The 13,583-nt window shown below is 55.9% G+C and overlaps 1 protein-coding gene across 2 annotated transcripts in view; it reads right to left on the reverse strand.

The window, feature by feature from the left end:
- OLFM1 (olfactomedin 1) overlaps positions 1–13,300 on the reverse strand; it is a 37,556-nt gene extending 24,256 nt beyond the window's left edge. Inside the window, exon 1 of one of the 2 annotated variants that reach the window (XM_009665725.2) lies at positions 12,742–13,300. In XM_009665725.2, coding sequence (XP_009664020.1) covers positions 12,742–12,807 — 66 coding nt within the window. In that variant the 5' untranslated portion in view covers positions 12,808–13,300. Of the gene's footprint in view, positions 1–920; positions 1,179–12,741 lie in introns of those variants that run through there. The other variant, XM_068914742.1, reaches the window with a different exon arrangement.
- Positions 13,301–13,583: the final 283 nt, after the last annotated feature.

Below are 13,583 nucleotides of genomic sequence, written 5' to 3' on the forward strand. Positions count from 1 at the left end.
CAGCCTCTCTCCTGCCCCTTGTACCCTCCAAATCCCGGATCTTAACTCCCCTTCAGTCTCGCAGCACTTTGCAAAATATATTATTTAATCACAATTCAGCCTCTGATCACTTTGAACGTACCACTGTTTTACCAGCCAGAAAGAAAATGTTCTTTCTACTGTTTCAGTTTATTACAAATAATCTTGCAAATACCCGTGTTGATAGACACGCACTAACTGAGAGACGGCTAGGCAGACAGACAGACAGTTTGATTCTCTAGCTAAAACAATCCCCAAAATTTGGGTCCCATCATCCCCGGTAACATGGCAAAAAAATCTCAGCTTCATTCACAACGAGCGGAGACACTACACAAAATACTTGAAAGAGGGGAGCCGCAAAACGTTAGCTTTTTTATAAGGTGCAAGCGTGCAGCCTGGAGGCGGAAGGTACCCATTTCTTTCCTGCTAAGGGAAGAAAGAAGGCTTGTTTTCCTCAGCCATTGCCGAAGTGGTAAGACCAGGCTCCCCGCTAGCCCTCCAGCAAAACAAGGACAGCAAACGCACGGCGTGACCAAAATACACTGCAACTTCCCCTCCGCATTTTCCCTCCCATTAACGGCTGCTGGTGGAAGGCGAGGGAGCGGGGCGCAGCCTGCGGGACTCGCACCTGCTCCCCCCAGCAAAGCGGCCGCAACTCGGCAATTCCCCCGGCCGGAGGCAAGCCCGGAGGGGAGCCGGGCGCTCGCCCCCAGGCAGCGGGGCTCCGGGGACCCGCCGGCGCCCTGCTCCCCGCTCCGCTCCCCGAGAGACCCGGGCGGCCCCCGCCCCGGGCTGGGCACGGACCAGCCTCGCGCCAGGGGACCCAGGCGGCCGGGGGGGAGCCGGGGCAGGTCCGGGAGCCCCCTCCCCTCCTCCCCGCGCCGCCGGCCCCCCGCACTCACTCCCGTGCTGCGGTCCAAGGTGCCACCCGTGGCCGCGGTGAGTTTAGTGGTGTTGAGCCCCACGAGGGAGGGCAGCGTCTGCGACATCCAGTTGGTGATCATGGCCATGGTGCTGAGGACGACTCCAATCTTGAGTAAAGGCACGGACATGTCTGCGGGGGTGGGCGCCAGGCACCCTTCATTCTGCACCGGCGCCGGGCTCCATGCCGCTGGGGACGGGCTGCGCCAGCCCGGCCGCCGGCGCCGCTCGCTGCCGGCCCATCCTCCGCCGCCGCGGCTCGCCGGGGCCGGGCGGTGCTGCCCGGCGCTGGCGCTGAGGCTGGAGGAAGAGGGGGGGGGCGCTGGCGCTGCCTCCGCTCGCCGCCGGGCGAGCCCCGTCGGAGCCGGTGCGCGGTGCGCGGAGCCGGCGGGAGGGGCGGGGAAGGGAGGGGAGGGGAGGGGAGGGGAGGGGCGCGCAGCCAGCCCGGGCCGCCGGGGGTGGGGGGGCGGCCAGGCCTGGGGAGGGGGGAGCGGAGGGAGGGGAGGGGAGAGATGTAGGAGGGGGAAAGAGATTCGGGGAGGAGGGAGGAGATTCGGGGAAGGGGGAAAAAATTAAGAGAAAGAGGAAAAGATTGGGGGAAAGAGGGAAAAATTGGAGGGGGGAAGATCTGAGGGGAGAGATTTGGGGAGGGAGAAAAGATTTGGGAAGGGGAGAGGACTTGGGGAGAGGGGAAGAGATGTGATGAAGGGGAAAAGATCTGAGGCGGGGAAACGGATTTGGGGAAGGGGAAAAATGTGGGAAGGGGGGAAAAGATTTGGGAAGGGTGGACAAGATTTGGGGAAGGGCGGGGAAAGTTTTGGGGAAGGGGGAAAGATTTGGAAAGGAGAAGGGCTTGGGGAGGGGGGGAGAGATTTGAGGAAGGGGGAAAAGATGTGGGAGGGGGAGGAGGATTTGGGGAGGGGGAGAGATTTGAGGGGAGGGGAAAAGATTTTTGAGAGGGGAGAAGGCTTGGGGAGAAGAGGAAAAAAAAGGTTTGGGGAGGGAGGAGAAAAGGCGTGGGGAGGGGCAGGGTTTGGGGAAGGGGGGCTGCAGGGAGGAGGGCAGGACGGGCCGGGGGGGCCGGGCCGGGCCGAGCCGGGGGCGGCTCCCCCCGCTGCGGCGCAGCCCGGCTGCGGCGCGGCGCTGCGGCGCCCCCTGCTGGCTCGCGGCGGCGCCGCCGGGAGCAGCGCGGGGCCGGCGGAGGCGGCGGCACCGCGGCCGGACCCGCCCGCAGCCCCCGAGGACGCTCCGGGACCGGGACTGGAACCGGGACCGGGACCGGGGCGGGGGGAAGGGGGAGTTGCTGCCAGCCAGAGGCGCCGGGAGCAGCCTTCCCTCCCTGCGCGCACCGCACCTGCTTCCTCCCCGGCTAACCTGGGCGCTCCCCAGGGCGAGGGATAGCCCAGATTCGCCCCCCCCCCCCACCCCAGGCGCACAGGGCCGGTGCTCTGCGAGGTGCTCTACAAACCCACAAGTGTCCCCGGCCAACTCTGCCCGCCCTTGAGTTGGCTGTGCTGGCTGCAACGGCAGTGTCACCCGGTCCCCAGCAAGCAGGGATGCACGGGCACGGCATGGGTTGCTGCTGGAGCATCTGGAGTTTGAAGAAAACTCCCTCCACCCCAGCTCTCTCTAGCAGGTAGAAGTGACATCCCCACTGACTTTCCACAGGACTAGCCCCCAAATTACCCCCCTTCGCCCCCTATCTCCCTGTAAGGCGTTCTTCGGGGTGGTGGGGTTCATGGCCCCCTCCCATGGTGCTGGGGTGCAGTACAGGATGGGCATGAGGGGTGCGCGATGGCCTTGCCCCACCAGTCCCTCCTGGCCACACAGCACCCAGGCCTCCGACTGGGCACTGGCCGAGAGAGGGAGTTTGGGTGCTGGGATCTGCTCCCAAGGGCGTGTGGGAAGGTCAGGACTCCAGGGAGACCAGCCTCGGTGCTCAGGGATGAAGGGAGCTGTGCCATGAAATGCCTTCGCTGCATGGCTAGGACTGTCTCACCTAGCCGGGACTGGCCCTGAGCTTGGGAGCTCCTCAGCGCATCCTCAGCACCGCTGCTCTGGGCAAGGAGGACCGGGGAGACGGCAGAGCAAAGCAGCTCAGTCTCCACAGAGAGTGCAGGGGAGCTTCAGTAAAGCACCGAAATGAAAGCACATTTAACAAGTCCACCAGGTGGAGAAAAAGAGATGAGCTGGTGTGTAAGTGCTGAAGCCAGATCTGATCCAGTCCCTCCGAGAACGCGGCAGCAGAGAGTCCGCGGCTAGCGCATCTTGCAGGCTGCAGCGTTCAAAGTGCCAGCACCTTCCCTCAGCTCCCTGCGTCCCTGAGCTGTGCCACCCCTGCCCTTTTCCCCCTCCGTTCATAATAGATCAGCTCTAATCCAGCTAAATAAGCCACAGGACAGGTCAATCAGCTGGGCTAAGATCAATGAGAAAAACCTCCTGGACTCTGAATCAGCCACTGTCCTGCTTCAGACTCCTAAACTAGCTAAACTATTTGCATCCTGTGCGGTCAGCTTTGCCAAGCCAGGACCTAGGTGCTCCCCAGTTTCTATGTATCCTTTCCGTGGCAAAACTGCAGTCGTTTTGTGCAGCGCTCTGCCTGAGGAGGTGCTCAACAACCAGGAGGCATTTCATGCTGTGAATGCAGGAACAGACTTATTAGGCAAAAGCCTTGGATGGTGTCGGCAGGAGCGAAGGAGGCGAATATGCCCAGTCCCACGAGAGCTGGCCAGACTGAAGTCTCATGCAGGCTAGTGAAAAAAAATTTATGGCCTTGGAAAAAGCCACAGATGCTGGTGGAAGATGAAAGATTTTTTTCCTTGCTTGCATGAATATCAAACGAGATAATCCCATGCTGGCCCAGCTGGCTACTACCTTCACCGAAACAGTGACAGGGTTTGCTCCGGCAACAGCAAGATCAGAGTCGGCCCTTGCACACTTCCACAGAGTGCAATCCTGGATGCTGACGTTTCCAGTAATGCTAGTCAGCAGCTGGTGATCTTTTGAAAGAAATCACATTTCACTCTATTCTGTTTTAGTCTATTCTATTCTAAGCAGGTTCTTACATTGTGCTCAGCATTGTAATAGCTGAGAACCTGCTTTCATATCTGATTTCATCCTGTATAAAACAATTGAGTGCCTCGCTTACATCATTTTAATGTTCATTTCGAAATTGGGTTTGAAGTAAAGTTTGCCTCTCATATTTGTCTGCTCCAAACACATATAAAGGGACTTAGATCTACAGATACTTCTTCATTTAAAATTATGTTCAGAGTGGGGGAAAACCCATTCCTTTGCTTCACTCTGGATTCCACTAGGACTAAAGAGAGATTCATTGCCTGCCAGGGTGTGCAGGTGATTTTACTTGCATGCCCTTCAAATGCTTTACAATGATTCAAGTTTCTGCAGATGGGGATAGCGAGGCCTAGAGAGAGGAGCAGCAGCCACAGATCCCTGCTAAATCAGGAGAGGACCCCAGTGCCTTTTCCAGCCACCCAGTACAGACCATCTGTGCAGGAGGCTGGTGGGCCAGGCTCCAGCAGCGTTAACCGGCAGCGTTGCATTGATTTCCATTGCGTTTTACCTTTTTATGTCAGCTGAGGGAGTGGCTGTGTGTATAGCAACCTGGAAGAGAGAAATCCAGGTGAATTTTTTTGTTCCTTTTGCTTCCAGCGTTTATGAAATAGCCAAGAGTGGCAGTTTTCTTGGGAATCTTTTCTTTGCTATTAGCATACAGGAGTTACGGCAGGGACATCTAGAGACCAGCTGTTCTTCTGCACTTTCCAGACAATTCAATGACTTAATGCATTTACTACCTGTGCCCGTGAGCAGGATGAGGCTCTGCTATTGCAGCCCTCAGGCCTTAGTTAGAAAACAGCCTGAGCTACCACAGACTTGCTACGGCCCTTCTCCCAAACTGTCAGGCTTGCCCATGGCAAGGCTACACCATGTCGGCCCAAAGCAGAGGCCTGCCATAAACCAGGCTCCCAGAAATGGCTGTTCTCTTCTTCAAGGGCGATGGATTATTGGGAGGGAACGGGTGGTGGTTGTTGCTTTGCAGTGAGATGCTGCCAGTCAACGCAGACACCACTGGGCAGGAAACATGAAAACGACCACTGTCGTTTCAGTGCCTGAGCTAAATAAAGTGCAAACAGGGAAACTTCCTTCCTAGCTAATGACTCAGGTCCTTACAACTTCCCTGGTTTTAAAAGCCAAACACCGCAACAAAACAAAACAAAGACAACAGAAACCCAGTAAGGACATAAACTTAATTCAGGAGACCTGACATTACCTTTATTCATGCTAGAGCAAATCAGGAGAAATGCTAGAGAAATCGAGGAGGAGACTCGGATTACTCTTTTCAACTTGACAGCATTCACTTACGGGCCTTTTCCTGGGCAAAGCAGGGCCTGACCCTTAAAGAGCAACTTTCCCTTGAAATGTCTGCAGCAATCGCTTTTGGTACCAGTTTTGTCTACCTGGCTGAGTTTACCTGTCTCCTAATTGCTTTGTTTTTTATCGCGCAGGGCATTGGCTTGGAAAAAGGCTCCTTCTGTCCCCATGCTCCAAGAGCAGAGCCGCCTTTTTGGGTGTCACCAGGAAGGGATTACTGCTGCAAGCAGAGAATGAAGAGCAGGAAAAGATGAACTACCAGGAAACAAAAGATCCCATTTGCATGCATCTATCCTGAGCAGTGAAGGAGGAGGAAAGATAGGTAAAAGAAAAGAACAGAGTCCTTCCAAATAGCTCCTTAGTGGAAAAATCCACTACCGGGGAAAGTTTGTTTTCCCCACAGTAATGCACAACGCGGCTGCTGCCTCAGTGAGCCCTACGAGAGTCAACGTTTGCAAACATGGCCAACCCATCCCTGCCTGCGTGCTACACGATGGTCATTGTCTCCCTCTCCTGGCTGGTTCACAGAAGAGGTGATGGAAGTTTCTGTAGCTACCAAGCAGAAGAGGCCAATGGTTTCCATAGGCACTGGGCAAAGGACTCCTACCGACTGCACAGTGAGAGGGAGGGGGCTGGCTTAAAATACATATGCCCATATATTTTAATAGCTTCAAATGCTGCTGTTGCTCCAAGCTGGCTCAGTGTGTGCAGGTCGCATCTCAGTTAATATCCAACATCTACAGCGAGGGTGTGTGCAGCTGAGCCAGCTGTCCCGGACCACTGGCAGCAAGCACAGCAGGCACCTTGCCAGCGCTTGAAGCGCCTGTCCTGGGAGCGTGGGACTGGATAACTTGGCAGGGCACTCTTGCCTGCCCTGGGGTGGCTCTGCGCTGTGTGGGAGAGCCCAGACCCCAGGTGTCTCCCACTCCTCCTCTCTGCCCTGGAGACCTGTGAGATGCCTTCCACATGCTGTGCCCTTCAACCAGGGGGCTGCAGGAAAGGGCTGCTGTTTCTGGAGAGACCACACTGCCTAACTTTATGGATCTTGCTTAAATACTTGAATCAAGTGACTTTTCTCCAATGCTCCCTTCTATAGTCAAGGGAGGAGCCCTGAACTGGCCTCTGAAGGATCCTCTCCCTCCATTGACTCTTCACCACCCCCGGAGTCCTGAGTGATGCCGGGGTGCGAGTGTCCCTATTGCTGCTCCACTTGCAGGTGCTGCTGCACTTAATGCATCAGGGATTCACAGGATCACAGAATATTTTGATGATTGCATGGAGGCAGATGAGCTGCAGCAGCAGAAGTGCCTGCTCTCCATCCCCCATCACCTCTGCCTCCAAGAACGGGGAGAAGATCCCAAGAAGTGGGAGGCAAGTGCAGCAGCTCCCTAGCACACCACAGCAGATGTGGCAGCAAAAGCCCAGAGGGTGCAGAGCAGCTCTGCATGGGGCTCCCAGCACTGGGCCTGGCAGGGGGGGCATGGGGCTCCAAGGCCCCATGGAAGGAGCTGTCAGTAAAAACCCAGCCCTGCTGCATGCAGCAAGCTTAGACTCCAAGCCCACCCCAGCACAGCCACAGCCCCAAGGAAACGCGCTGCCAGCAGGCAATCACTGCACGTCTCTGCTGTCTGCCAGGCATCGTGGGGGCTCGGGAGGGCAGAGCCCTGGGCTCTGCTCCTGAGAGAGGGAAGAAGTTTCTCATCCCTTTCTCAACCTCTTAAAAGTGCATCCTCTTCCCTTATGTTGCCCATTGCCTGCCTTGTGGCAGGAGAGATCCAAAATCTCTCTGCACAAGCCCACGGAGGGGTGGGAGCAGCTCCCAGCAGAGCAGGTACCCTTTGCCCTGGGAGGTGGCGTGGGCAGCGTTACCCTCACTGAGGGCCATGGATTTTGTCCCTCGCATCATCTGGGGGGCAGGGGAGGATCTTCTGCTGCATTTGCTGTGTGGGCTCCGTCCCTCAGCAGGCCAGGACTGCCAGAGCAATGCAGGTACCACCGAGTTTCCCTGATCTCTCACACAGGGTCTGAATTCCAAGCAATCTTACCCCTTCTGCTATTAATGTCACTATTTATGCAACCATCAATCCTACAAGCGCCAGTCCTGGAGCTGGACCTGCGACCACTGTACAACGAAGAACAAGCTCCTCCTGTCACAAGGAAGGCATGGGTGGACAGATGGGGAAGTGAAGGAAGGAAGGAGAAGTAAAGACAATTCAAGACCCCAAAGTGCTTTGGAAACAGTGAGCACGGTGCTGCAGAGCGCTGCCAACTCCCAGCGGGACTTTGCATAAAACCGCCTGCCGGTGGGCAGCGTACCGCTCTGCTGCCGGAGCGCAGTGTTTGCTCCGCAAAGTTAACTTCCAGCTGTGCGCATTGGGGCATCTCCTCCAGCACACCCAACACCCTGCAATCTTTTCCTTTGGTCATCCACACAGCGAGTAGAAAAACTGTGCAGCAGAAAGCATACGCTCTCCATGTCATGTCAGAAGAGAATAATCCCCTTTCCAGGTCTGCACTTTGTACTAAATCGGTGTTTAGCGAAAGCTGCTCTTGACATTAAACCCACGCTCTAGCCGTGAGTGCCAATACATGTCAGAGCCTCTGGGCCAGATCAGAGCCCATTAAAATCAGCGCAGGTTTTGCAGGAGCTTCAGCAGGTTCCTGTTACTTAATGTTTTGGTTAAGAAGGATGATCTCTTCTGGCGTATTTCCCTGGGTCAGTCCCACGCCCCCAGTCAGAAAGTGCCTTTACATTAAAATGTTCTGAGTGTTGCTTGCTATAAAAAAAAAATTGTTCTGGGTGTCACTTTTTCTGTTACTAGAGCGCTGGCTGACATGTGCTATTGCCCTGCTGCTTATCTTTCCAAAAGATCCTTCATGTTTTGGCTGATTTTGAACATTGTCTCCCAGCCAGGATGGGAAGGTGGAAGTCAGGAGTCCTAGGCTCTGTTCCCACTTCTGAGAGGGGAGAAAGCTTTGCAGGGGCAAAATCCAGAAAAAAAGCAAGCCTGGTGGCTGGGAGTCAGAGCTCCTGGGCTCAGTCCTGAGAAAGAAGTCACAAGTAATGGTCATAGCCTGCAAAAAGAGCGAGAACTAGGATTTTCAGGTGCTCTTCCCTGTCCGGCAGTTGGGATTTGCTCATGCTACGACCTGGCTCAGGCCCCATGCCTCAGTTTCCCCATGGGTGCCTTCCCCTTTCTGGGGGACAGCTCGACTGACCGACCGCGGCCTCTCAGTTGTCCCAATACTCCCAGGAAATCCCGCTCCCTGCCCTGGTCTCCCCAAGAGCCCCATGCAATCCCTCTCCAGTAACAAACCCAAAGGGACGCTCCTCCGACCGCCTTTCCCAGCCCACCCCAGTGCCGCCAGCAGCTGCTGGGAGCGTTACTATTCTCTTTTGTTTGTTGTTTCATCACGACGAGGAAAAGCCAACGCTTATCACTCATAACTGAGAATTAGCTCCTTCCACCGTCTACGCAGCCTACGGCCTCCATCTATCTAATTCACTCCGATAGTAATTAGTTTTGTATTACTTTACGCAGTGATGCTAATACCGATTACAAGGACTGATAACTTGAGTAATAAATATGACCCAAGGCTGAAAATTACCTTTCTCTTTTATTGGTTAAAGCTGAAGTTAGTGAAATGAGACATAAATTGGTTTATGAGATGAGGCAGCTGCCTCCTGTTACAGGCTGCAGATTTGCAGCTTAATCCTACTAGTTTCAGCGCGTCTCGGTGACAGGAGAGGAAAGAGCCCAGCCATCAAATTGGGAGCTTGAAAGTCTCCCACTGATGGCAAGGGCTGGCCGGGAGCCCAAGCAGCTTTGGGGAAGAGCCGCCGAAGCAGTGCCCGGCGGGTGCACCAGGCGCCGCGGGAGCCGCCGGGCCGGGGACGAGCGGCAGCCCGAGGGACAGCGCCTGCTCCTCTGCCAGCTCCCCCCTGTCCTTGGGAGCAGCCCCGACATGCTTTTAGGGAAATCAATGGGGAAGGAGGGGGAAAAAAAAAAAAGCGCTTTTTCTTTTTTTGGGCTCACAGAAGCCCGGAAGGTTTAATAACTCCCTGCTCCAGGATGGTATTTCTTCCTGTGTGGTTTCAATGATTTTTGCATAAGTGGATGTCCAAGCGCTGTTGGCCCTGTTCTGCACCTTCAAAACTTTGAGGAATGCAGAGGTTTTTTCCTACAAATACCACAGCAGAGGGGGCAGGCTGCCAGCAAGCACGAGGCACGGCAGGGGGACAGGACGGACAGACAGACGAGCAGATGGCATCCTGGGCCCCCTCTGTCGATAACCCAGGCTTCACTACAGCAGCCAAAACCCACTGTCCTTTTGGCAGCACCACCTATTTCCGCGCATGGAAAACAAGGCAGGGGACAGGTCCTTGGAGGGCGGAAGGCAGCTCTGCTCCTTCATGGCCCCGGTTGTCACCAGAGCTGCCCAGGAGAGCAAGCCACGTGCTTTGCCCCAGAAACACTCTGCACAAACCCACTCGCACAGCGAGAGCACAGGACCCCCCACTCTGGGGCAGCCCGTAGCAGCGAGCGGCCCCCACCCATACCCGGCAACCACGTGCAAAAATCATCCCGTTCAACCCCGCCGAGATGTTCATCACTCCAGGGTTTGATCACTGACCTGTGAAGAGCCAAAGCAAGATGCAAAATGAACTAGGAGGAGTCTGGTGGCTGGAGGAAATCCCTGCCCGTCCTGCAAGGCTGGCTGTGGGGCTGGGGCTAAGGCAGCCCCCGAGCCCGGCCTGCCGGGGAGGGAGGGCACAGCAGGGGGTCCCGGGATGGGGGCTCATGCCAGGGCAGCTCCTCTGTGTTTCACACGGATAAAGTGGCCGTGCACTGTAGGCAGGTCTCAAAGCCTCTGCCAAATGTGGGGCACTGAGCCCGCGGTGCCTGCATCGGTCCTGCGCCCTTTCGGATGGGGCACAGGCGTCCTCCTCCTGCTCGGAGAGGGGTGCTGCGGTGCCACCAGCGGGATGACAGCTTCCTCCCTCTGTGGGAGAGCGGTCCCGGAGCGGTGCCCGGCAGAGGGACGGCCAGGTGCTCTCCCCCCCGACACTGCCCATTTCTTCCTTCCTTGCATGCCGGCCCCGCGTCACTGCAGAGAGGGAGAGGAGGGGATGGCAGCAGCTCCCGCATCGCCAGGGGAAGCTGCCTAAATCTGAAACCTCTCTGCCCCAAACCACGATCCCTCCTCCCTCCGGCACGGGATCTCAGTAGGGGATGGCAGAGACTCCATGCATGTGATGGAGATGTGAACCTGGCACCACCGAGTTAAACGTGGAAGACGCCGGCCTGGGCGGTGCCTGGGTTGAAAGGCAGATTTGGGGATTGCATCTGGCAGCTGTGCTACAGAAACAAGATGATAAAACTCTGAAAGGGATCTGCAGTGCCAAACAAGTCAGCAAACACACTGGCGGGCAAGCTCTCCATGCCCGGAGAACGGCGGCCTGCGGGAACAGGCTATCTCCAGGCAGCAAATCCCATGTAGACCGAGCAAGCGAGGATATATCCCAGCCAAACCTTAGCTCTGGAAAGTCAGGGTTTTAGCTAGGGTTTTAAGCCTTGAGCCAGTGGTCTGAGACCTGCTTTGAGGTCCCTCCACCGAAGTCAGCTAGCAACGCTCAGCCCCACAGTTCAGGGCCAGATTTAACTCCCCGCTCCCACCCCAGCTTAAAGTTGGGCAGAAAGTTTGAATGCCACATTCACAAAAAACAAAGCAAGACAAGGGAAAAGTAGCCAGCCACAGAGGCATCCTCAGCATGAGATGTGATAACACGGTGTCCTTGGTGAGAGAGAGGAAAAAAAAAAAAACCCCAAAACAAAACACCAGTGCAAAGAGATAGGGGCTGAAAGGGCCAACAAAGGGAAGGTGACAGCACCTCGGGAGGCATGTGCAACCTGGCCAGGTGGTGCAGGGCTCCTGTGCCAGGGACACACTCCCCAGCTCACTGGGTGGCAGAGTGAGGGGTGGCCTGATAAAACCACCAAGCTTAACCGAGAAACTGCCCCAGGTGCCCAGGCTCGCTGGGCAGTCAGCAGGGTGCCGGGTGCTTAAGGAGGAGCCACTTTTCGCCGATTTAAGAGCATCCCTGGCAGATCCCTCACTGCTTTGTCCAGCCCGGCGCATGCGCGCTCCCCCGTGTATACCCTCTCACACAATGGGTTTCTCTTGGGCAGTCGCTTGCAGCTCTTGATACCTTCCCACCTCTAATTCACAAAGCTTGGATTTCTTTGCCTTCCCTCGTCCCCACCCCCCCAAATTATTTCCTTCCCATCCCTCCTTTGCAGGGCTCCAGGCAATTAAAGGCAGCTCTTACTTTAGCCATTTCTTCCCGAGGGCAGCAGAAATACTCTGAGGGTGCAAACACAAAAGGCTTTAGCTACTGAAACTTCAGCATCCAGAGCAGTGACAGGAGAGAGCATTGTCAGCAGGAGAAAGGAAAAAATAATCTACATAAACCATCGAGGATGAGAGCCCAGCTGCTAATTGCCTCTACGGGAAGAAGCCTCCATTCCCTTCCTATTTATAGCTTCTTTTTCTTTCTTTTTTGCTTCCAGGCAGCATCACAATTAACCCCACAATCTAGAGCATCCTCTTGCAATTACTTTTTTCCTTCTTTTTTTTTTTCCAGTCAGAAATGAAAACAACAAAATCCACATGCACACCACGACCTCCCTTCTCCCCCTCCCCCAAATATCTCAAAGAAGTCAAATGGACTTTTATTCCCACTTTCAAGGTACCTCTTTTGTGTGCCTCCTCTCCTGCGTCCCCTCCTCCCCCCAGCCCCACGACTCACTCCGGGGCTGGAAAAGTAAAGGCAGACACTAAAATCTGGTATAAAGGGGAAGGGGTGGGGGGGACGGGAAAAAAGATGCTCCTTTCCCCCACGAGCGAGCGGCGGACGGAGACGTCAGCCCCGAGGCGCGGAGCTGGGCGCGCACGAGCGGCGGGGCTGCGGGGACGGAGGGGGCGCGGGACGAGCCGCAGCCGCGGGGGCTCCGCGCACCCCCGCAGCCTCGCCTCTCCCCAAAGCTCAACTTTTAATACCACGAGATTGGGTGGGGGGGGGAGCAGACACATAGCCCACATCCCCCCCACCCTCTCCAGCCCCTCGGTGCGGCTGCAGCATCCTGGCCGCGCCGCGGCTGAAGACACCCCTCTCCTCGCCCCATCCCGCCGCTCCGCTGCCCTGCGCGGCCGCGCTCCCCGGTTTTGGTACCCGAGCTCTATCGCTGGCTTCAGCCAAGCGGGTGCTGGCGGCGGGGGAGCCACCGAGATGCAGTTTGCTCCCCCCGTTTTCTTTCATGCTCTCTAGGTTTAACAGAAAATGGCGTTGGGGAGAAAGCGGGGAGGTGTGTGCGGGGGTGTGCTGAAAAAAGAAAGCGAGCCACCTACTTGAGTTAGTTCTGTGCCCATCAGGATGAGAAAGAAGAGGGTCAGGAGCTTGCTTGCCGGTTGCATGTCTCGCACCCAGTTCTAGGCACCTTGCATACAGATCACCTCCTCTCCTCCCGGGCGAGCCTCCCTGTGCCGATCACCGAGTGCCTCGCTGCCTTCTCGGTCCTTTATTGTTATTATTATTTTAGTTAAAAAAAGACAAAAAAAGGCAAATTAAAAAAAAAATCAGAATGGGGGCTCTCAGCACCCCCAGGAAGCAATGCAAGAAATCTGCTTAGCAGAGCCTTCACTTTGCATATTTATTGGGATCCCAGTTTCTCTCCTCTGCTCTCTGTGCTGGCTCTCCGGCAATTTTTTTTTTTTTAATGGCTCCCCTGATCGAAAAACATTTGCAAGGAGAAATTCAACGGAGCACGAAATGATTATCTCTGCTATTGCCAAAAGTTTGCCTTGAAAAGGGGGGGTGATGGGGAGAGGACGGGGATTAAAAAAAAAAAAGAGAAAGAAAGGAATTGGTAGGGCTGGCTACTAGCAGGGGATGGCTGTGGAACAGGATGTGACATCAACTAAGGCGGGGGAAATTTAACTAAACACAGTGAAGGGAGAGGGGGGAAAAAGCACCTCGGGAGTGTGATGTAGGGGAGCAGGGTGGGCACAGGGCTGAGACAAGGAGGGATGCTGCACAGGCTGGAGGTGACCCTGCTGGGAGGGCACTGACAGCAGCAACCAGGCACTGGGCCAGGGTGGCTTGGCCATTTGGGCAAGCAGAGGCCAATTAACCCCCTCCCTGCCTGCTGGCCCTAGACTGCAGCCAGGAGGGGAGATGAGACCCCCAAAAT

This window comes from Struthio camelus, chromosome 20 (assembly GCF_040807025.1).
Source record: "Struthio camelus isolate bStrCam1 chromosome 20, bStrCam1.hap1, whole genome shotgun sequence".
Taxonomy (NCBI): Eukaryota; Metazoa; Chordata; class Aves; order Struthioniformes; family Struthionidae; genus Struthio; species Struthio camelus.